The sequence below is a fragment of the Pteropus medius genome, unplaced genomic scaffold, assembly GCF_902729225.1.
Source record: "Pteropus medius unplaced genomic scaffold, Ma_sr-lr_union100, whole genome shotgun sequence".
Lineage (NCBI taxonomy): Eukaryota > Metazoa > Chordata > Mammalia > Chiroptera > Pteropodidae > Pteropus > Pteropus medius.
In genome coordinates, this window is record NW_024346499.1 from 7874 (window position 1) to 29825 (window position 21952).

The 21952-nt window shown below is 38.2% G+C and overlaps 1 protein-coding gene and 1 pseudogene across 1 annotated transcript; both read right to left on the reverse strand.

The window, feature by feature from the left end:
* Positions 1-1348: 1348 nt before the first annotated feature.
* On the reverse strand, positions 1349-2374 carry LOC120613130 (E3 ubiquitin-protein ligase RNF115-like; annotated as a pseudogene).
* A 281-nt stretch (positions 2375-2655) lies between these two features.
* LOC120613126 (olfactory receptor 7A17-like) lies at positions 2656-3636 on the reverse strand. The gene has a single exon (XM_039875740.1). The coding sequence runs from the start codon at positions 3634-3636 to the stop codon at positions 2656-2658; it is 981 nt and encodes a 326-aa protein (XP_039731674.1).
* Positions 3637-21952: the final 18316 nt, after the last annotated feature.

Below are 21952 nucleotides of genomic sequence, written 5' to 3' on the forward strand. Positions count from 1 at the left end.
TTCTGATATTTGGACATAGCATTTATAATCATTCTGTTATTTAAGTTTATTTTGGATAACTGGTTGAACAATCGATTCTGTTAAGGGTCACGTTTACATAACCAGGAGAAGTTGGAAGGATGTGCGTTTTAGCAGAAACTCTGAGGAAATGCTAAGACGGGGCAGGAATTCAAGTTCTCCTGTGAATCACACTGTGATCATGAATATGGAAGAATTTCCTGCATATGAGGAGCTATGAAAGGGATAATAGTGACATTGTTCCTTCACTATGCAGTTAGTCATATGACAAAATAGGAAAAGTGGAGATATTTTGTTCAGACTGTAGAGGAGTCATATTTGTAAGCAGCACTGAAATTTTGGAGGACAAACAGGAAGATAATTTAGTAATGAAATGTAAATACACCAACCATTCTTCACCTCAACGAAAACAAACCCTCACACGTGGAATCCATCTTCAATACTTCAGGAGTTGATTACAGCATGGAAAAGAAATCTTTGCATAGTCATCAACTGAGTAATGCTTCCTCGTGTATAAGGTCAATTCTTTCTAAAGAGCATATTACGTGAATCTATTTATCAAATATGCGACTCTACCTGGAGATATATATTTGATAATCAATTTTATTCCTGGGTACTATGGCAGACTTTGTGGACACCGAATTCAATAAGAGAATAAAAGCAGAAGTCCAGTTAAACCAGCAGAATGTTAAAGTCCATATTATCATTAAGAGCAGTTAAGGGAGTGAAATAGAATAGAAGAGACCCCAAAGGAAAACTGTTTCACTTTTTCTGTGTAAAACATCACGTAAATGAACTTAGTCAACAAGTGTAGTTGCTATATTTGAGTTATACAACTCATGAAGACTCTTTAGTAACACAAATGAGAATTCTAAAGATGATGTGGGCATTTGAGAAGAAATTATTTAATTTTTATTTTTTAGGGCTCTGGTTTCACTGTACTTACTATAAAATGCACTAATGATAGAATAGAGAATGGACAAGGCTGTGAAAGCATCCATCACAGAGTAACTTGACAGATAGCAGGACTCTAGCTGGGCTTTAAGGAACTGATTCTATTCTGGCTGGGGGTAAACGCACATAATTAAGTTTCACAGTTATAAAATTATCACTCTGAATTGAGGATTCAGAGCCATTTTGTTGGAGACATAATTCCATCTACAGATGCTAACTTTAAATTTAGAGAAGAAAAACACTCACTACATTAATATGATGGGTTGGGTTTCTTATACGTTTCCTAAATCCACCTACTATTTTTTTTTCTTTTGATGCAATTTATAGCTTTGGTAAGAAAAGTACCACAACCCTGACTCAGACATGGTCTTTAGCTTCAGAAAGTCCATCAGTCCTGTAGTTGGCGGTCACTGCTAAATCTGTTGCCTGCAGAGCCCTCAGAGCTCTGGGTTTGCCAACTAGCGTGCTCACCATTTCAGCTCTGCCCGCATATAGAACATGTATCATGCAGTTCTAACCATGGCACAATACAACGGCTCTGAAAGATGTGGCTGCAGGGTCACTGCCGACTTCCTCTTCAACTGTGTAATCTTCTCAATAAGAGAACACTCTAAATACATATCGACTTTCTCCTGAGTTACTGTCACTGTTGGAAGAGATGTGATCTTCTCCTTGGCAGCTCGTGGAGGCCCTTTGTTTTTCAATTGACTTAAAAGCTAGCTTATGATGGCATCAAGCCCTGTGTGAACTCCCAGGCATAGTCCCCAGGGCTGGAGTGCAGCATCCCGAACCAGGAAAAAGGGTGTGGGCACCCAGGAACTGCAGAATTTGCAAAGACTCCAGCAAAGAACTGTTGTATTATTCTTTCCATAGCTTGAGATCTACCGGGATGAGTACTTCTTTGCAATCTATATCTCCCAATCATTGGCAACCTGGAAGGCCGACTTGGTCCCCAGAGTCAGTGTGAGTTTGGTGACCTCTCTCATTGGCTCTATTATTTTAGTCCAGTAGATTGCTACTTAGAAATTGCCTAAAATCCTGTATAATCATACTGAGGTTCGAATTGCACCAGAACTATGCAAAATGTGTTATTTCCTATATGGCTGCCACCACCCACCACCAAAAAAGCTGGAATCATCTGTCACTTCTTCAATTAAGCCCGATTCATATCTGGGATGATACATATTCTGGGAATTTGAGGCCAATCTTGCCCTTCCAAAAGTGGCAGAAAAACCAGTGTTTGGCGGTAGCAGTCCCAGAGCTCACCTCTGCTGCCTCTGCCACCGCATCCTCGGTATGGACCTCTGTCTTTCAGGAGTCGGCATCCATCACGGGAGTCGTCCCGGCATAGAGAGGCAGGAGATCAAAGAGGAAATACAGTAGACAGTGTCCACAAGGCCATCTTCCAACACCAAAGAGGCACAGGGCAGAAGAAATTATTTTTAAGATCCATATGTCTTCAAACGATAAATGGGATTTTCCAAATATTCTTGGTTTAAATCTGGGAAATAATTTGTGAGACTGGGAAAATGGACAAAGAGAGAAAATATCTATACATCAGAGCAGAAAGCATGATAAACAATTACTTACATTGTATGGAGAAGGTGGAAAACTAAATGGAAATTCCAGCAAATAAATAAAGGAGGCATATTCTATTTCCACAATTTTCTGGTTCTAAGGCTTTTAGCTCTCCAAACACAGAAAGTTCTTCAGCCCCAGAACAGTTGTCCCTTTTCTAGCTGCCATCCCACGGAATCTTTTCAAAGCCCCCTTTATGTCTTTGTTCCTGAGACTGTAGATGAAGGGGTTCAGCATGGGTGTGACCACAGCATACGTCACCGAAGCCACTGCACCTGAATGCGAGATTTGGGTAGCAGCAGAGCTGAGGTACACTCCTACACCTGTACAATAAAATAAGAAGACAATAGAGAGGTGAGAAACACAGGTAGAAAATGCTTTATACTTCCCCTGAGCTGATGACATTCCACGTATGCAAGAAACAATCTTAGAGTAAGAGTAAAGGATGCCAGCAAAAGGAACACCAGCCAGCAGCACGGCTGACAAATACATCGCCAGGTTATTTAGAAAGGTGTCAGAACAGGCGAGTTGGATCATCTCATTGATTTCACAGAAAAAGTGGGGGATTTTCAAGACTGTACAGAAAGATAGTCGCAACATCATCAAGCTTTGTAACAAGGAATAGAGGACACTCATGATCCAGGACACCAGAAGCAGCAGTCCACAGAGTCGGGGGTTCATGATGACTGTGTAGTGCAGGGGGTGACAGATGGCCACAAAGCGGTCATAGGCCATCACAGTCAGAAGGAAGTCGTCCAATGCTCCAAAGAGTATAAGAAAGCACATCTGTGTGATGCAGCCATTATAGGTTATGACTTGGCTCTGTGTTTGGATGTTCACCAGCATCTTTGGGATGGTGGTGGAGGTGAAACAGATGTCCCCCAAGGACAGGTTGGAGAGGAAGAAGTACATAGGTGTGTGGAGGTGGGAGTCTGAGCTGACGGCCAGGATGATGAGCAGGTTTCCAAACACGGTGATCAGGTACATGGAGAGGAAGAGCCCAAATATGAGAGGCTGCCATTCTGGTTCATCTGAAAATCCCAGGAGAAGAAATTCTAAAATTTGTGTATCATTCCCTTGTTCCATGTGGTGGAGATGATGACTGAAAATGAAAAAAAATAAGATGATTAATTTTTACCCATGAGTATTACTAACATGTGAAATGCTACAATATATATTTTAACCGTAAAATGTATATATGAAATATATATGGTTTTGTAGAGATTTGATCTCCTTTAAGTAAGGTCATGTGACATCTCTAATTGCAAATTACTGCTGTACTCTCAGCAATTTGCCAAATTAATCATTTTTATATTGGTTTAATGAGAAAGTCTTTTACACGCTGAGGAATAAATGCAGAGTCCTGGCCATTTTCTAGACAAGGAGCACAGGGTGCTGAAAAACAGAAGTCCCTATAATCCAAACATGGAGAAAGAATATAAGAAAGTGAAAAATGATACACGATGTCAGATGGGGACTGTGCTTTGAAGAAAAAGAAAGTATGTGTACAAGTTCGTAGATGTGCGTGTCATTTTCAATGGAATTGAGAAAGACTTGAAACAAGGTGCTACTTGAGCAGAGACCTTAAGGGAGATGCAGAAAAGACAGGAAGATTTTGGGGAAGGGTGTAGCCTGCGTGGGAAAGAGCTAGTGCAAAGGTCCTGAGTTTGGCACTTGCCTCAAGTAAACATGCTCAAAAGGAAGCCGTGTGGTGAGGGGAATGAGAAAGAAGGAGATGATAGGGATGCTGTCAGAGAGTGGAGGAATGAGATGGCCTGTCTGCTTCAGATGAAACTTCAAGACCCTTCGAGACCCAGGGATCACACAATTACATATTGTTCCTTAAACTTTATTATCTTTGCAAGGGATCCTGTGAGGAGTGATGTCTTCTTTATTTCCATCTTTTGATCGACATTCTGGATCTGTATTTTAAAGAACACATTTCAGAGAATATGAGCCAGGTACCCCTGCCCTGAGAAGTCAAGAAATGCTCAGATACATGAAAAACACACACTCACACCCACCTCCTGGGTCATCTTAATACTAGCTTATACTCACCCCCAGACCCAATAATGATGAAAGAAGTAATACAAGGCAAGATAATATCAGATTATCCCCCTACAGATTATAGAATAAGTTCCAAAGTCCATTGTTAAGCCCTGAAATCGACATGTAAAACTGGGAATCCATTGTCATATAACTATTTTCTGCCCTTATTTTAAAATTAGTTAAATAAGAAGAGATTAAATAATGAAAGATAGAGGAGAGAGAGACAGAGAAGAGACAGAGACAGAGACAGAGACAGAGACAGATCTAATGATCTCGATGGTCCCTGAGAGAGTGTGATGAGGAGAAACATCTTTAATTGGTAACATGCCAACCGCAGTTGTTTTGCCTTATGCCGAGAATTATCAATAAGGTAGCAAATAACTATTTATTCAAAACAGAAAACAGAAATTTCTTTATGTGTCAAGATATCTCACAGATCAAACATATTACTAGAAAATTTGCAAAGAATAAACCTACAATTTAGAAAAGGACATGTACAATGTATAGAAGAAAAGCAGAGATTTTTACAGCTGAAATGAGACATTAGTAAATAACATTAAGTGCAAAGTCTTGGAAATTTGAAAACTCAGTTTTGTTTCTGAGATCTACCACCACTTAGTTTTTTCAATGAGAGACAGCTGAACATTCTAAATGCTAAATCCTAAACCAAATAGTATAGAAAGTGATATCAATTTAGAATGATGTCAGGTTTGAACAATATATGTAACAAACTTAGCAAAGTTAATCATCTATTGTCTGTTGGCAAATAAATGATGACCACTGTGATGAGACGAGACAGATTATTTTTTTCTGCATCTTATGTCTCCATTACTTCTCCACCTCTAGGACCTCAATTACACAGCCATATTTTATTGTCACCTCTCCCATCTTCTAAGGGCTGGAAACCCTCTAGACAGAAATCACATTGACCCACAAAGATCCCTTTACATTGAAAACTGTTCAGAAGACTCCCGAATTAAACTCCATCCCAGTCATTCCTCAAAGAAGAGAGAAGTCAAATTTTGTAGCCTCAAACACAAGGCTCATGTCTTGTGACCTTTTCACCCCTTTCACCCACAGAGAGCCCTGCCCGTGCTCACACTAATCTCCCAAACATTGAACTTGACTCCCAGCTTCTCCTGGCACCACAGCTACAAAGCTCAGAGGCTTTACACTCATACTTCCTTCTGCTTGCAGTCTCCCCACGAGACATTTTGGAACTTTCCAAACCCTCTCCATCCTCCAAATACCAAGTCCTCTTTCAGATTGCCTGCATCTTCTCCTTCATGAGTCTTTTCTTTTTCTGAACATTATCACAGGAAAAATACTTTCTCATCAAGTTACTTGCATATTAGGATATCCATGGTATAATTTTATTTATTTCTCTGTCTTTTCTCCCTGCTACACAGTGAGTGCAGTGAGGCATGTAGCATGTTAAACAAATCACCACCTTCCCACCAGACTTAGCTGAGTTGAAAACAGTAGCTGAATAAATAATCACTCCACAGAGGGATGAGAGAACATTCTCAGAGAAATTGCTGATGATGACAGAAGGAAGAGAAGGAGGCAACACTGATGTACCTATGGGTGCCCTGCCAGTGGAATGTTTTCTACATTCTATATCAGGACGCAGTAGAGTAACAGTTTATAGTTTGCAAGAATTAACTAGAATAGAATCAAAAAGCCATAAGAGAAAATATGAGAGTGCATGATATATAGAATACATACTTAATCGTATCATGATTCTCTTTGTCGATCCCATATGTGTGTATGTGTGTGTGTGCGTGTGTGTGTGTGCATGGTGTGTGTGTGCATTGCTGTGTTCGTGTGCAGGCATGCTGGATCACAACATAAAAAGAATGTCTTATTTTGGGAGAAAACAAAAACCTCCTGATCCACTGTAATAAATATAAGAATAGTTTTAAAAGACCACTTCTTGTCAATGAGGGAAAAGCAACAAGAATGAAGAACTCACAGAGAGTCAGGTACGGAGAGAAGAGGCAGCCGGCATGGGTGCTGCAGTTCTCTAAGGCTCAAGGGACATCACACTGACAGGACTTTACTGCCCCACTGGCCTCATCACAGCATCCACCTCAGCCCTGATCTAATTGTTATTCCTGTGCTTATTCCACATTTACATAACCAAACTTGTATTTATATGGCACAGTATTGGATGAGCCTGGACACTCTCTCACTTTTCTTTGTGGAATTCTTTCCTTTGATATTTTGGGGCTTTGAGTTTTGACCTCTTTTGAACAATTCTGATGGGTACACTAGTCCTGGTTCTTTTCCTTATCCAATATGAATAAGGAAAAGAATATGTCTGCCCAGACATATTCTATAAAATCCTCCTTATTCTACAACTATTGATACCCTTTCTTCATACATGTATTCCCTAAGGAAATGATGTCATAGTGCACTCATTTCACTACACTGGGCCTTCTCCTTTGTAATGTGAGATCCAATGAGTAAGGACCTCCCTTATTTTGCCTGTGTGCTTTTATAATATGTGCATTAATATAGAACAAATGTTGAGAGATGGGGAAATATGATCAAGTTAAAATAGTAGATTTTAATAACTGTATTAAGTCAACTCAATTAATATGTAAGACCAATTCTAAAAGAAAAGATAAAACACAATAAGTTAATCACATTGATATGGGTATCTAATTCCAGATAATTAGGAAAGACCTGCATAGAAAAATATAAAAATATACTTTTGACAATTTGTGAGGAAGAAGTACTTACTGTTATAATTTCTACCTATATAAACGTAAGTAGATTCAGATATCCTTAGGAAAGGATAGATGTGATCATTAATGAATGAAAAAGAATGCTGCTCAAATGATGAGTGAGGACATATAAGTTTTTATGTGTAAAAATAGCGAGGGGGGGCACAATATGACAGACTTAGAATTGAATAAAAAAATTATAATTTTCATACTTTCCAACAAATTCATCTCTCTATATATGATGGAATTCAATGTCAAACAGCAAAGTTGATAGAAAAAATCTCCAATTTAACATATTAAATAAATTAATTAGTCTACCTAGCAAACAAACATCGCCATCTCTAGGCTCTGGGTGAGGCTAGTTAGGCTCTCAGAAGACCTCAGGTAGAAGTTCTCAGGTTCCATCCTCTCTGACCTTCCCTGAAGTACCTGCTGGTCTATTGGACTCATCTGAATGGGGTCTCTGAAAGGGAGGACTCCGTGTGGAAGTCTGAATGCCTCCCTGGATGATCGACGATGGAGACTGAAGCTCTGTCCCCAGACAAGGCAGCAGAACAAAGTAAAGCATTGATCTCACTCGGACTTAGGAATCCAAAATAATAAATACGTGTTGTAAAGCCCAGGCTTGTACGAACAGAGAGGTGATCATTTCTGCTTCATTTATCTGCTCATTAGGCACTGTTTCCAATGTTACTCCCACCACTGAGCCCCGATTTCCCTGTGGGACACTGGTCTGGACGGACTGGAAATTTTTCCTGTTGATTCTCTGTTCCCAAGAGTCCAGGTGAGAAGTCAAGTGAATCCTGTTTTCATACTCCTCCATGATTCTCCTACCTGCAAGAGGTCTCACCTCCCAGATCCTCATCTCAACCCTGCATTAAAGTTCTCTCAAAATTCTAGACTGAGGATAATGTCTGTGTTAGGTCCCAGGGTCTTCAAAGTATTTCCCTCTTTGTCAATAGGGAAACTCTGTGACTTTCATGTAAATGTTGGACACTACACACCTTGGCTTCATGACACTTTACCAAATTAATGAAGAATGTTATGCTTATATCAGAAGTTAAGAGCTGTCCTTAGTCCCACTTTATAAAAGATTTGATAATTAAAAAAACATATTTACATACTTTTATGTCATATTATCTGAGCTTTTACCTTCAGGTTTTGTCAAATTTCAATTTTGTAAAGGTCCATCCTATGGGGTTTTTCTATTATGAACTCTATCCCACATTGCAGAAATGGGACTTCAAAAAGTTTAGTGATCTGCCCGAAGTTATAATCAGAGTAAGGATAGGCGCTGATTGGAATCTGTCAGGACGCTTTCAGTTTTTAATCTCTGAGCCAGTGGTTCCCAGCCAGAGATGATGTTGCTCCTGGGTTATTAGGCAATGTCTGAGGGGGGCTCTAAAAATCTACAACATCCATCCCAAATTATTATGTCAGATTTTGAAGGTGAGATACTCTAGTCTGGACTAGCATTTCTCCAACTTCAGTGTGCATATGACTCATGCAGGATTGTAGTTCAAGTGCAGATACTAATTCAGCAGGTCTTGTTGGGCCCGGGGACTCTGCATTTCTCACAAGCTCCAGGAAGATGCTGATGCTGCAGATACTGGTCTGAGGGCACTGCGAGTAGCAAAGCTGAGGTCCTGTGATTGTGTAAGGGGCACCTAGTTGTACGTCATCTGTACCCAAAATTGTGTTTAAATTAAAGTTTGGTTGAAATGTGTACAGTCATGCACCATCAAACAAAGGGGATAAATTCTGAGAAATGCAGGGTAGGTTAGGTAGCATAGAGCACACTTACACAAACCTAGATGATTAGCCTACCACACACCTAGGCTAAGTGGTATATTCTACTACTCTGTAGGGGAAGAAAAATGTTTCTTTCTACCCTTTGGGTTCTCTGCTGACACATCCTTGTAACCAAGGCCAGTTTAATAGAAGAAAACTGATGAAGTTTAATAACATGTATTTCTTCTGTATACATGGGAGAGATCCAGGAAAACTGGATAACTCCCCAGAGTGGCCTGAGCTACCATGTTAACTATCATCTTTAGCTGAAAGTAAAAGGTGCTGGGGTTGTATATAGTCAGTAATGGGAGGTTATCAGAAAAAAAAAAAACAAAACAGTAAATGACGTAAGGCTGTTATGAAGACATAAGGCATTGTCCTTTTCGTTGATTAGTTTCTAGAGAAAAGGACACCCCCATTTACCTGGTACAGCCAAGGAGATGCCCTTACAATTGGAGATTTTCCTTACTGTGTAAATGTTCCTTACAAAGTAGAACTTGTACTTGGATTTCAGAGCTTCTCCCATGTCTGTTATTTCTTAAAAGTAACCAGCATCAAATAATCTTTATGGCAAACTGACATATTTTGGGGTGACAAATTCTGTTGCCTTATACTTCCTAGATTACAGACCTATATAACATGTTATTATACTATAAACTATAGGAAATCGTATCAGAATGACTATTTGTTTAGTAATGCTTCATATTCTGATGTTAACATGACTATGAAGACTTAGCCAATAAGAATTTTTCAGGAACATTATAATCTGTGTTTATATATATTTATTTTTTGGTATTATTATTGTTTTAATTAATTAACTAGTTATTTATTCTTTTCTGGTGACATTGGTTAATGAAATCCAATAAGTTTCAACTGTATACTTTAACAGTAAGGCATATATATGTTTACACTGTGTTCACAACCCATAGTTAGATTTCTTTCGGTCACCACATATTTGACCCACTTTACCCCATGTACCTCCTCCCTCTCTCGTATCTATTGTCCAAGACCATGAGTCTCTGTTTCTTTGTACTGTTTGTCGTTTTTAGGTTTCTATTCCACAAATAAATGATATCATGTGATTTTCAACTTCTTCTGTCTGGCTTATTTCACTTAGCATGATTATCTCGAGTTCCATCCATGTTGTCGCAAATGGGGGTATATCATCTCTTCTTATGGCTGATAATATTCCATTGCATATGTGTACCACGACTTCTTTAGCCAATCATCTATTGTAGGACACTTCGGTTGCATCCATGTCCTGTCCAGTGTGAATAATGCTGCTATGAACATTGGTGAGCAAAAATCATTTTGGATATGGATTTCCAAGTCTTTGGAGTAAATACCCAAGAGGGATTGCTGGATCATATGGCAGATCGATTCTTAGTTTTTTGAGGCATCTCCATTCTGTTTTCCAAAGTGCTTGTACCAATTTGGAGTCCCACCAGCAGTATATGAGAGATCCTTTTTCTCCACATCCTCTCTAGCATTTGTTATTACTTGTCTAGATGATACCCATGCTAACAGGTATGAGATGGTATCTCACTGTGGTTTTGATGTGCATTTCCCTAATAACTAACGGTGTTGAGAATCTTTTCAAATATTTGTTGGCCATCTGTATGTCCTCTAGGCAGAAGTGTCTGTTCAAGTTCTCTGTCCATTTTTTGATTGGATCGTTTGTTTTCTTGTTGTTATTGAGTTGTATGAGTTCTTCGTATATTTTGGATATTAGGCCATTATCGGAGGTGTCGATCGCAAATATGTTTTCCCATTCAGATGGTTGTCTCTTTACCTAGTTGATGGTTTCTTTTTCTGAGCAGAAGCTTTTTAGTTTGATGTAGTCCCATTCATTTATTTTTGCTTTTACTTCCATTGCCTTTGAGGTCACATTCATAAAATCCACTTTACGTCCAAGGTCCTTGAGTTTAGATCCTAAGTTTTCTTCTATGCATTTTATTGTTTGAGGTCTTATCCTCAGGTCCTTAATCCATTTTGAGTTAATTTTGGTGTGTGGTAATAGAAAACAGTTTAGTTTCATTCTTTTGGAGGTGGCTTTCAGTTTTCCCAGAACTATATATTGAAGAGGCTTTCCTTTCTCCTGTACATTCTTGGCTTTTTTGTTGAAAATTATTTGCAAATATAAATATGGGTTTCCTTCTGGACTCTGGATTCTGTTCTGTTGGACCGTATGTCTGTTTTTCTTGCCAATAGCATGCCATTTTGATTATTGTCACTTTGTAGTATAATTTGAAGTCGGGCAGAGTGATGCCTCCAATCTCGTTCTATTTTCCCAGAGTGGCTTCGGCAGTTTGAGGTATTTTCTGCTTCCATACAAATCTGATATATTTTTTTCTATTTCTTTAAAAATGTCGGTGAAATTTTGAAGGGGATTGCATTGAATTTCTATAATGCTTTAGGTCATATGGTCGCTTAAACTATGTTGATGTTTCCAATCTATGAACATGGAATATCTTTCCATTGCTTTGTATCTTTTTTGATTTTTTTTAATAGGGTCTTATAGTTTTTATTATATAAGTCCTTCACATATTTTATTACATTTATAACTAAATATTTTATTCTTTTCGTTGCAATTGCAAAAGAAATTATTTTTCTACTTCTTTTTCTGACACTTCATTTTTAGAGTATAGAAACACTATGGATTTTTGAATATTGCTTTTGTACACAGAGATTTTACGGTATTTGCTTATTGTTTCTAATGGTGTTCTATGGAGTCTTTAGGGTTTTCTATATAGAGAATCATGTCATCCACAAATAGTGACAGTATGACTTTTTCGTTTTCTATTTGGATAACTTTTATATCTTTCTCTTGCCTGATTACACTTGCTCGGACCTCCAATGTTATATTGAGTAACAGTGGCGATAGTGGTCAGCTTTGCCTTGTTCCTGATCTTAGAGGGAAGGTTTTTAGTTTTTCAACATTCGGTATACTTTTGCCAGAAGGTTTCTCATATATGGTCTTTATTATGTTAAGGTTCTTTCCTTCTATACCGATTTTGTTAAGTGTTCTGATCATAAATGGATGCTGTATATTTTGAAGGCTTTTCTTGCATCTATTGATATGATCATATGATTCTTATTTTTTAATTTGTTTCCATGCTGTATCACATTCATCGATTTGCGTATATTAAATCATCCCTGTGCCCCTGAGATGAAGCCCACTTGATCGTGCTATATAATCTTTTGATATGTTGCTGTCTTCGACTCCCTAGTATCTCATTTAGGATTTTTGCATCTGTATTCATGAGAGATATTGGTCTGCAGTTTTCTTTTTCTGTGTTATCTTTACCAGGTTTTGGTATCAGGGTAATATTGGCCTCATAAAAAGAGTTGAGAAGTATGGCCTCTTCTTTGATTTTTTGGAAGAGTTTCAGGAGAAGAGGTATTAAAACCTCTTGAATGTTTGGTAGAATTCTCTGGTGAAGCCATCTGGTCTTGGACTTTTACTTTTTGGGTAGGTTTTTGATGATTCCTTCCATTTTTATGCTGCTGATCAGTGTATTTAGATTTTCCAGATCTTCTTGTGTCAGTCTCAGAAGATTGAATTTTTCTAAGTACTGTTCCATTTCTCCTAGGTTATTCAATTTGTTATCATATATTTTTTTCATAGTATTCTTGCATGATCCTTTGTATTTCTGAGATGTCAGTTGTAATTTCCCCTCTTTCATTCCTGATTTTGTTTATTTGTGCCCTTTGTCTTTTTTCTTTAGTGAGTCTAGCCAGTGGTTTGTCAATTTAATTAAACTTCTCAAAGAACCAGTTTCTTGTATTTATTTTTTCTATCGTTTTTCTTTTGTTTTCGATTTCATTTGTTTCTGCTCTAATTTTGATAATTTCTTTCCTTCTGCTGACTTAGGCTTCATTTGTTCTTCCTTTTCTAGTTTTTTAAGATGAACCATTAGGTTGTTTATATGGACTCTTGTTTTTGGATATAGGCCTGTAACGATATGAACTTTCTTCTTATAACCGATTTTGCTTGTCCCAAAAGTTTTGATATGTTGTACTATCATTATCATTTGTTTTTATATATCTCTTGATCTCTCTTTCTATTTCTTCTCTGACCCAGTTATTCTTCAGTTGCATTTGTTTAATCTCCATGTTTTTGTGTTTTTGTGTTTCTTCCTGATTTCCTTCTATAGTTGATCAGAGATCTTAGTGCTTTAGGGCCCGCTGATTGGGAGCATAGATATTAGGAAGCGTTTCGTCTTCCTTGTGCATGATTCTCTTTTTCATTATAAAGTGTCCCTCAGTATCTTTCTTTACCTATTTTATTTTGAAGTCTATTTCATCTGATATTAGTACCACTACTCTCACTTTTCTCTGAATGTCATTTGCTTGAAATATAATTTTCTACCCCTTCACTCTGAAGCTGTATTTGTCTTTGGAGCTAGACGTGTCTCCTGTAGGCAGCATATGGTTGGGTTTTGCTTTATGATCCATTCTGCAACTCTGTAGCTTTCTATTTGTGAGTTCAGTTCATTTACATTTAGGGTGATTATTAAAATATGAGGTGTTCTTACAGCCACTTTATCTTTTGCTTTCTGGTAGCTCAGTGTTTCCATTGCTTCCTTGTCCTTGTGTTTCTGTTTTCTTTATTTTGTTTGGCTTTTGTGGGTTTTGTCTCTGGTTCTTCTTGTTTTATGTTATATACTTCAGTTCTGAGTATTTGATGTGTAGGTACCATTATGAGCATAAAAAAGATTGTTATATATATTCAGCACGTTACATGCCTGAAATCATCTTGTTTATCTCTTTATCTTTGGCTTGTGTGTATCTCTTTACCTTTGGCTTACATCTTCCCACTCTAAGATGTCATAGTGACCCTCATCAGTGCCTGGACCAGCACTTGGCACATCACATTTGCTCAGTAAATATTTGGTAGACATATCAGCCAAATCTCCCTCCACTCCTTCCCCCACTTTCTTAACTATTCTTACTGACCTGGACTTGGATCCAAGCCCCACCACTTGTTAGCTCCATGACCTTGGGCAGTCACTCCCCTGGTGTAGTCAGGCTCCCTAAGAACAACCTCAGGTTTAATGAGGACTCACGGAACTCAGCAAATCTGTTAGATTCACGCTACAGTTCATCACAGTGAAAGTGTACAGATTGCAATCAGCAAAGGGAAGAGGTACATGAGACAGGGTCCAGGAGAGATCAGGAGTAAGCTTCCAGCTGTCTTTTCTAGTGGAGTTGTATTGACGGCACTTCATTCTCCCAGCGATGATGTGTGACAACATGCATGGAGTATTGCCAATTATGGAGGTTCACCTGAGCCTTGGTGTCCAGGAGTTTTATTGGGGTCCAGTCACATAGATATGACTGACTGCCTGCATGGTTCAACTTAATCTCCGGCCCCTCCAGAGATTAAGTTGATCCTGTGTGGCCCAAAGTCCCACCATAAAACACATGGTAAACATAGACTATCTATTCATAGTGGCCCAAGGTCCCCAGATAAACAAAGAAACTCTTATCAGGCAGGACATTGAAAGGGCTTAGAAGCTGTTTCTCAGGAGCCAGACAAGAGCCAAACCTTTCTTTGGAATGTGCAAGATTTGGACAACCTACACCTGCTAAATTAATCCTTATGGTATACCTGGAATCTTTCAACATCAGTTTCCATATCTGTAATATAAAGGAAATAATCGTTCCCCACCCCCCGCCATTTTCTATAAGTCCCAGTGGTGGATATGGCTGGCCCTTCTCTTTTTTTATTTGTGGAATTATTTTGTTTATTATTCTTGGGATTTGAGTTTCGACTTCTTTTATCTTATATGTGATGGGCACACTAGTCCTGGTTCTGCCCCTTGCCTCTGCAGACATTCTCTATAAAATCTTGTTTATGCCACAACTATTGATCCCCTTGCTTCGCACATTTATCCCTGAGGATATGACATCATACCATACTCATTTCATTGTACTGGGCCTTCTCCATTATAATGGGAGAGCCAAACGAAGGGAGGCCTCACTTATTTTGCTCACTTATGTGGTTCCATAAATATGGGAATGCATATAGAAAAAAATAGTAAGGAATGGAAAAGTCATAGAAGAAAAAGAATGTCAGGAAAAAGAAAACCAGGTTGATTATAGTGGATTCAAGTAATTGTGTAAGTGAAATTGCACAGAAATCTAAGATTAACTTCTAAAAGAAAAGATATAAAATACAATAATGTAATCACATTGATATGGGTTTATAATTACAGATAAATGGGCCAAGAGATGGAAGTGAAAAATACAAAATCACACTTTTGAAAAGCAATGGAGGAAGTAGTATCTGCAGAACTTTCTACCTTTATAATAGGTTTCAATATGCTTAGGAAAAGAATAGAGGTGAACAGTAACTGAATGCAAAGGAATGCCATTCACAAGATAGGAGATGATCTAGAACGTTTTACCTTTAAAAGTAGTGGGAGAAACATAATTTGACAGACTGATAGAATTGAGCACATGCACTTTAAACTTTACCCCAAATACATCTCTACGTATATAAAGGAATTCAATGTCAAACAGCAAAGTTAGTGAAAAAAACTCCAATTCGACACATTAAAGAAATTAATTAGTTAACCCAGTAAACAAACATAGCCATCCCTGGGCTCTGGGCGAGGCTGGTTAGACTCTCAGGGGCCCTCAGGTAGAAGGTTTCAGGTTCTTTCCTCCCTGATTCTTTGCTGCAGTACCAGCTGGGCTCTCTGACTCACCTGGATGAGGTCCTTTTGAGGAAGGACTTCGTGTGGAAGTCTGAATTCTTTTCTGGGTGGTAGATGCTGGGGACTGAAGGACTGTCTCCAGATAGGACAGCAGGAAGGAGTGAAGCATTGGTACCCAACCAGATTTAGGAATCGAAAATAACAAATACGTCCTGTAAAGCCCAGGGTTGCATATACAGCAGAGGATGAAATTTTATCTCCTTTTATCTGCTTGTTAGACATTGTTTACATTGTTATTCCCACCTCTGAGCCCCGATTTCCCTGTGAGACACTGGTCTGGACTAAATGAAAATTTTTCCTGCTGATTCTCTGTTTCCAAAGGACCAGGTCAGAAGTCAAGTGAATCCTGTTTTCGTTACTCCTTCTCCGTGACTCTCCTGCGTGCCCAAGGTTTTACTTCCCAGCACCTTATTCCAATCCTCAAATAAAGTTCTCTCAAAAGTCTAGACTGAAGATGACATCAGAAACATTATGGAATGAGAGATATCCCCAGATCTCTCCCCTTGAAATTACAATAAGCCGAAAATCTAAAATGCAACAACAACAAAAAATAGCCAAAATGCACACCAGCATGTCTGAGCGTGGAATCTGTGCATAAGAGCTACCACATACCAGAACCCTAAGTATTGGGGAGTGGACTGGGAGAAACAAAGAAGCTGCCTCACACAGCTGGAGCTTCCTGCAGGAGGAAGGAGAGGAGAGAAGGAGTGGCGGGTTTCCTGAACAACCATGCCGGGGAAAGCTGTGAGCTCCATGTGGACTCAGTGCCCAGACATCAGGGCAGAAAGCAGAAAAGCAGAACAGAAAAGAAAAACAGTTGATTATTACAAGCCATTGTTGCAAAACCAAGACTGAGCTGCAGCTCCCATCTCCAACCCAGATGGGCCCTTCACCCATACCCTCCGAGACCAAACACCACGGAGCCCCAGGTGAATCTGAGCAAACTACCGAAATTGTCACTAACACTGACAGCGACTGAGACTGAGAGTAGCGAGTGTGATTAAACATCTATAAGAAAAAAAGCGTAATTAAGAATTTATATAAAGCCGGGATCCATTAGGCTTAGATGTCACCTACCAGAAATCAAAAGAAAAGAGCCTTCTTTGTAGCAGGCAAAGAAAAAACTTTATATAATAAATCTTTCTGGAAAAACAGTAGAATACTCTTCCATTAATGCCCAAGTGGAGAAATAGTCCATTAAACATCATGAACTACCAAGATGACAAGGCATCTCAGAAAGAAAGAGAAAAATCTCCAGCAAATAAGCTTACACACATAGAAATATGCGACTTAAATGACAGAGAATTCAGGATGGTACTTCTGAAAAAACTCAATGAGATCCCAAATGAATCATATCAGCAATTTCAGGAATTGAAAAACCAACTAGATGAACAGAGCAAGGACATTGGAAACCCTCCAATAAAACTGAATAAATCTCTGGGAGATGAAGAACACAATGCAAGAGTTGAAAACATGAAATAGAAGCTTGGGAAATGGAGTCGACCAAATGGAGGAAAGGACCAGTGATATCGAAGACAGAGATCTAGAAATAAATCAGAAGGAAGAAGAGACAAACCAAAGAATGAAAAATAATGAAAGAGAAATTCAAGAACTAGCTGATCCCATCAGGAGAGGAAACATAAGAATAATGGGCATTAACAAAGGTGAGGAAAAGGAGCAGAAACTAGAAAGCATTTTCAGACTAATAGTGGATGAGAATTTCCTAAATGTAAGGAATGAGCTGGAGCATGGAATTCAAGAAGTCAAAAGAACATCCAATTATCTCAAGCCAAAAAGGCCTTCACCAAGACACATTGTATTAAAATTATCAAAAATCAATGACAAAGACAGAATTCTCAGGGCAGCCAGGAAGAAGAAAACGGTAACCTATGAAGGAAAACTCATTACATTATCGTCGGACTTCTCAGCACAGACCTTACAAGCCAGAAAAGAATGGAATCAAATATTTAAACTATTAAGTGAAAGCAACTACCAGCCTAATAATGTACCCAGCTTAACTCTCCTTTAAATATGAAGGAGAAATTAAGACCTTTCCAGAGACTTTGCAGAAACATGGTGGAGTGAGAGACATCCCTAGATCTCTTCCCTTGAAACAATAATTAGCTGAACTTCTAAAACTCGACAAAGAAACACCCAAACTGCACACCAGCACATCTGGGTATGGGATCTGGGTATGGGATCTGCGCATAAGAGCTACCACAGGTCAGAACCCCTGTGTCAGACGGTGGACTGGGAGAAACAAAGAAGCTGCCTCTCGCAGCCTCCAGAGCTCTCTGTAGGGGTAGGGGGAGCAGTGAAGGTGAGGCAACCTCCCTGAACAGCCCTGCCTGGGAAAGCTGTGAGTGTGTGGCGACCGGCTTGCAGAAAGGTCCAAATATCAGGGCAGAAAGCAGAGAATCAGGACTGCAGAGAAACAACAGTTGAATATTACCAGACATGGTTGCAAAATCAAGGCTGAGCCCCAGTCACCAACCCCCGTTCCAGAGAATTCCTCCTCTATATCATCCAAGACCGATCATGGCGGAGCTCTAGGGGAATCTGAGCAAATGCTGCCGAGACTATCACTGACCCTGACAGGGAATTAAACTGAGGGTACCCTGACCCTGACAGGGAATTAAACTAGACTGATTAAATGTCTACAAGAAAATGTTTTTAAAAGGCATTTTAAAGGCTTTATATAAAGCAGGGATCCAAGAGGCTTAGAAGCCACCTACTGAAAAAAAAAAAAAGTGCCTTCTTTGCAACAGTCTAAAGAGAGACATTTATAAAATCAATCTTCTTTCTGGAAAAACAACAGATTACTTCCGTTAATGCCCAGGTGGAGAAATAGTCCATCAAACACCATGAACAACCAAGGCGACAAGAAATCTCAGAAAGATAGAGAAAATTCTCCAGAAAATAAGCGTACAGACATAGAATATGCAACTTAAATGACAGAGAATTCGAGATGCTATTTCTGAAAAAACTCAGTGAGTTCCGGTACGAGACATATCAAAGATGTCGGAAAATTAAAAAAAAAAACAACAGTTAGAGAGCAGAGCAAGGACATTGAAATCCTCAAGAAGAACAGAATAGGTCTTCTGGAGATAAAGGAAAAAAAAAACACTGCAAGAGTTGAAAATGAAACAGCAAGCTTGGGAAATAGAGTTGACCAAATGGAGGGAAGAATCAGTGATATCGAAGACGAATCTAGAAATAAATCAGAAGGAAGAAGAGAGAAACCGAAGAATGAAAAATAATGAAGGAGAAATTCAAGAACTAGCTGATAACATCAGGAGAGGAAACATAAGAAGGCAAGGAAAAGGAATAGAGATTAGAAAGCATTTTCAGACAAAAAGTTGAGAATTTCCCAAATCTAAGGAATGAGCTGGAACTTGGATTTCAAGAAGTCAACAGAACACCCAATTATCTCAAGCCAAACCGGCCTTCACCAAGACACATTGTATTAAAATTATCAAAAATCAATGACAAAGTCAGAATTCTCAAGGCAGCCAGGGAGAAAAAAACGGTAACTTATAAAGGAAAACCCATTCGATTATCATCAGACTTCTCAGCACAACATTACAAGCCAGGAAGGAATGGAACCAAAAATTAAAGCTATTAAGTGAAAAGAACTAGCAGCCTAGAATAATGTATCCAGCTAAGCCCTCCTTTAGATATGAAGAAGAAAATAAGACTTTTCCAGACATACAAAAATCGAGAGAATTCTCCACTACGAGGCCTGCACTATAGGAAATACTGAAAGGGGTCAACTCACCTAAAACAAAATAACAAAACAAAATACATAATTAGGAGATAAGTGGCTATCAGGCAAATAAGAGCAAAGGAATGCACCCTTACTAAGAACAGGGCATTATAGCTTAAATAATAAGAAGTGCATTATAACGAGATAGTAATGAACATTCAGCATACATAGGAAAAACTGAGATAACAATGACTGAAAAGGGGGGAGATTCAAATCCAGATACGCAAAGGGGAATGGAGACAAGGCGCAAGCAGAAGAAAATGCACAACTGTATGTGTGTGTACGTATGTATGTGTATGTATATATATATACATATACACACATATGTATATGTATATATATATATATAAACTATCCTTTACATATTCATAATAGTAACCACACACCAAAGATTCAGAACCAAAGTATATAACATAAAACAAGAAGGACCAAAGGGAAAACTCACAAAAACCAACCAAAATAAAGAAAACAGAAGCAATGAAACACCGAGCTACCAGAAAGCAAAAGATAAAATGGCTATAAGAAGACCTCATATTTAATAATCACTCTAAATGTAAATGGAACGAACTCACCAATAAAAAGCATGGAGTTGCAGAATGGATCAAAAATAAAACTCAACCATATGCTATCTCAGCTGCAAAGACAAATGTAGACTCAAAATGAAAGGATGGAAAATGATATTTCAAGCAAATGGCATTCAGAGAAAAGCGAGAGTAGCAGTACTAATATCAGACAAAATACTCTTCAAAATAAAAAAGGTAAAGAAAGATACTGTGATGACACATCATAATGATAAAAGGAATTATGCACTAAGAACACATAACATTATTAATATCTATGTTATCTATGTTCTTAATCAGGGAGCCCCGAAATATGTAAAGCGATTACTAACAGAACTAAAAGGAGAAACAGACCAAATCACTATCATGGTAGTGGACTTAAATACCCCACTGTCGGATATGGACAGATATCATCCAAACAGAAAATCAATAAGGGAATAACATCCTTAAATGACACATTAGTCCAACTGGACTTAATTGACATTTACAGAGCCTTCCATCCCCAAAAAAGTTGCGCATACATTCTTCTTTAGTGCACATGGATCATTCTCAAGAATCAACCACATACTGGGACACAGAGATAGCCTCAACAAATATAAGAAGGTTGGAATCATATCAAACATATTCTCTGATCATAATGCTTTGAAATTAGAGATCAACTGCAGAAAGAAATAAGAAGAACCACAAACACATGGAGATTAAACAACATGCTACTGAAGAATGACTGGGTCAGAGAAGAAATAAAAAGAGAGATCAAGAGATACATAGAAACAAATGATAATGATAGTACAACATATCGAAACTTTGGGGACACAGCAAAGGTGGTCATAAGAGAAAATTTCTATCATTACAGGCCTATCTCTAAAAATAAGAAAGAGCACAAATAAAGAATCTAATGCTTTATCTTAAAAAACTAGAAAAAGTAGAACAAATGAAGCCTAAAGTCAGCAGAAGGAAATATATCATCAAAATTAGAGCAGAAAGGAAAGAAATTGAAAACAAACAAAAAAATGATAGAAAAAATAATTGCAAAAAAGAGCTGCTTCTTTGAGAAAGTTAATGAAATCGACAAACTCCTGGCTAGACTCACTAAAGAAAAAAGAGAAAGGACACAAATGAACAAAATCAGGGATGGAAAAGTGAAATTATGATACATATTGCAGAAATACGAAAGATCATACAAGAATACTATGAAAAAGTATATAACACCAAATTTAATACCCTAGAAGAAATGGACCGGTATTTAGATAAATATAAACTTCCTAGACTGAATCAAGAAGAACTGGAAAATCTAAAAAGATCAATCAGCAGTATGGAAATTGAAACAATCGTCAAAAACCTACCAAAAAGTAAAAGGGCCAGATGGCTTCCCCAGTTAATTCTACCAAACATTCAAAGAAGATTTAATACCTATGCTCCTCAAACTCTTCCAAGAAATCAAAGAGGAGGCAATACTGCCCAACACATTTTATGAGGCCAATATTATTCTGATACCAAAACCTGATAAAGATAACACAAAATAAAGAAAACTGCACACCAATATCTCCCATGAACACAGAAGCAAAAATCCTAAATAAGAAAGATACAGAGAACTGAATATAGCAACATATTAAAAAGATTATACACCACAATCAAGTGAGCTTCATTTAACAGGAACAGGGATGTTTCTTCATATGCAAGTCCACTAATGTGATACACCACATGAACGAATTAACAAATAAGAATCCTATGATCATATCAAAAGGCAGAAAAAGCCTTCAACAAGATACAGCACCCATT

Bases quoted from the DNA above. Each gene is read 5' to 3' on its own strand.
- LOC120613126 (XM_039875740.1), bottom strand. From the start codon at position 3,636: ATGGAACAAGGGAATGATACACAAATTTTAGAATTTCTTCTCCTGGGA.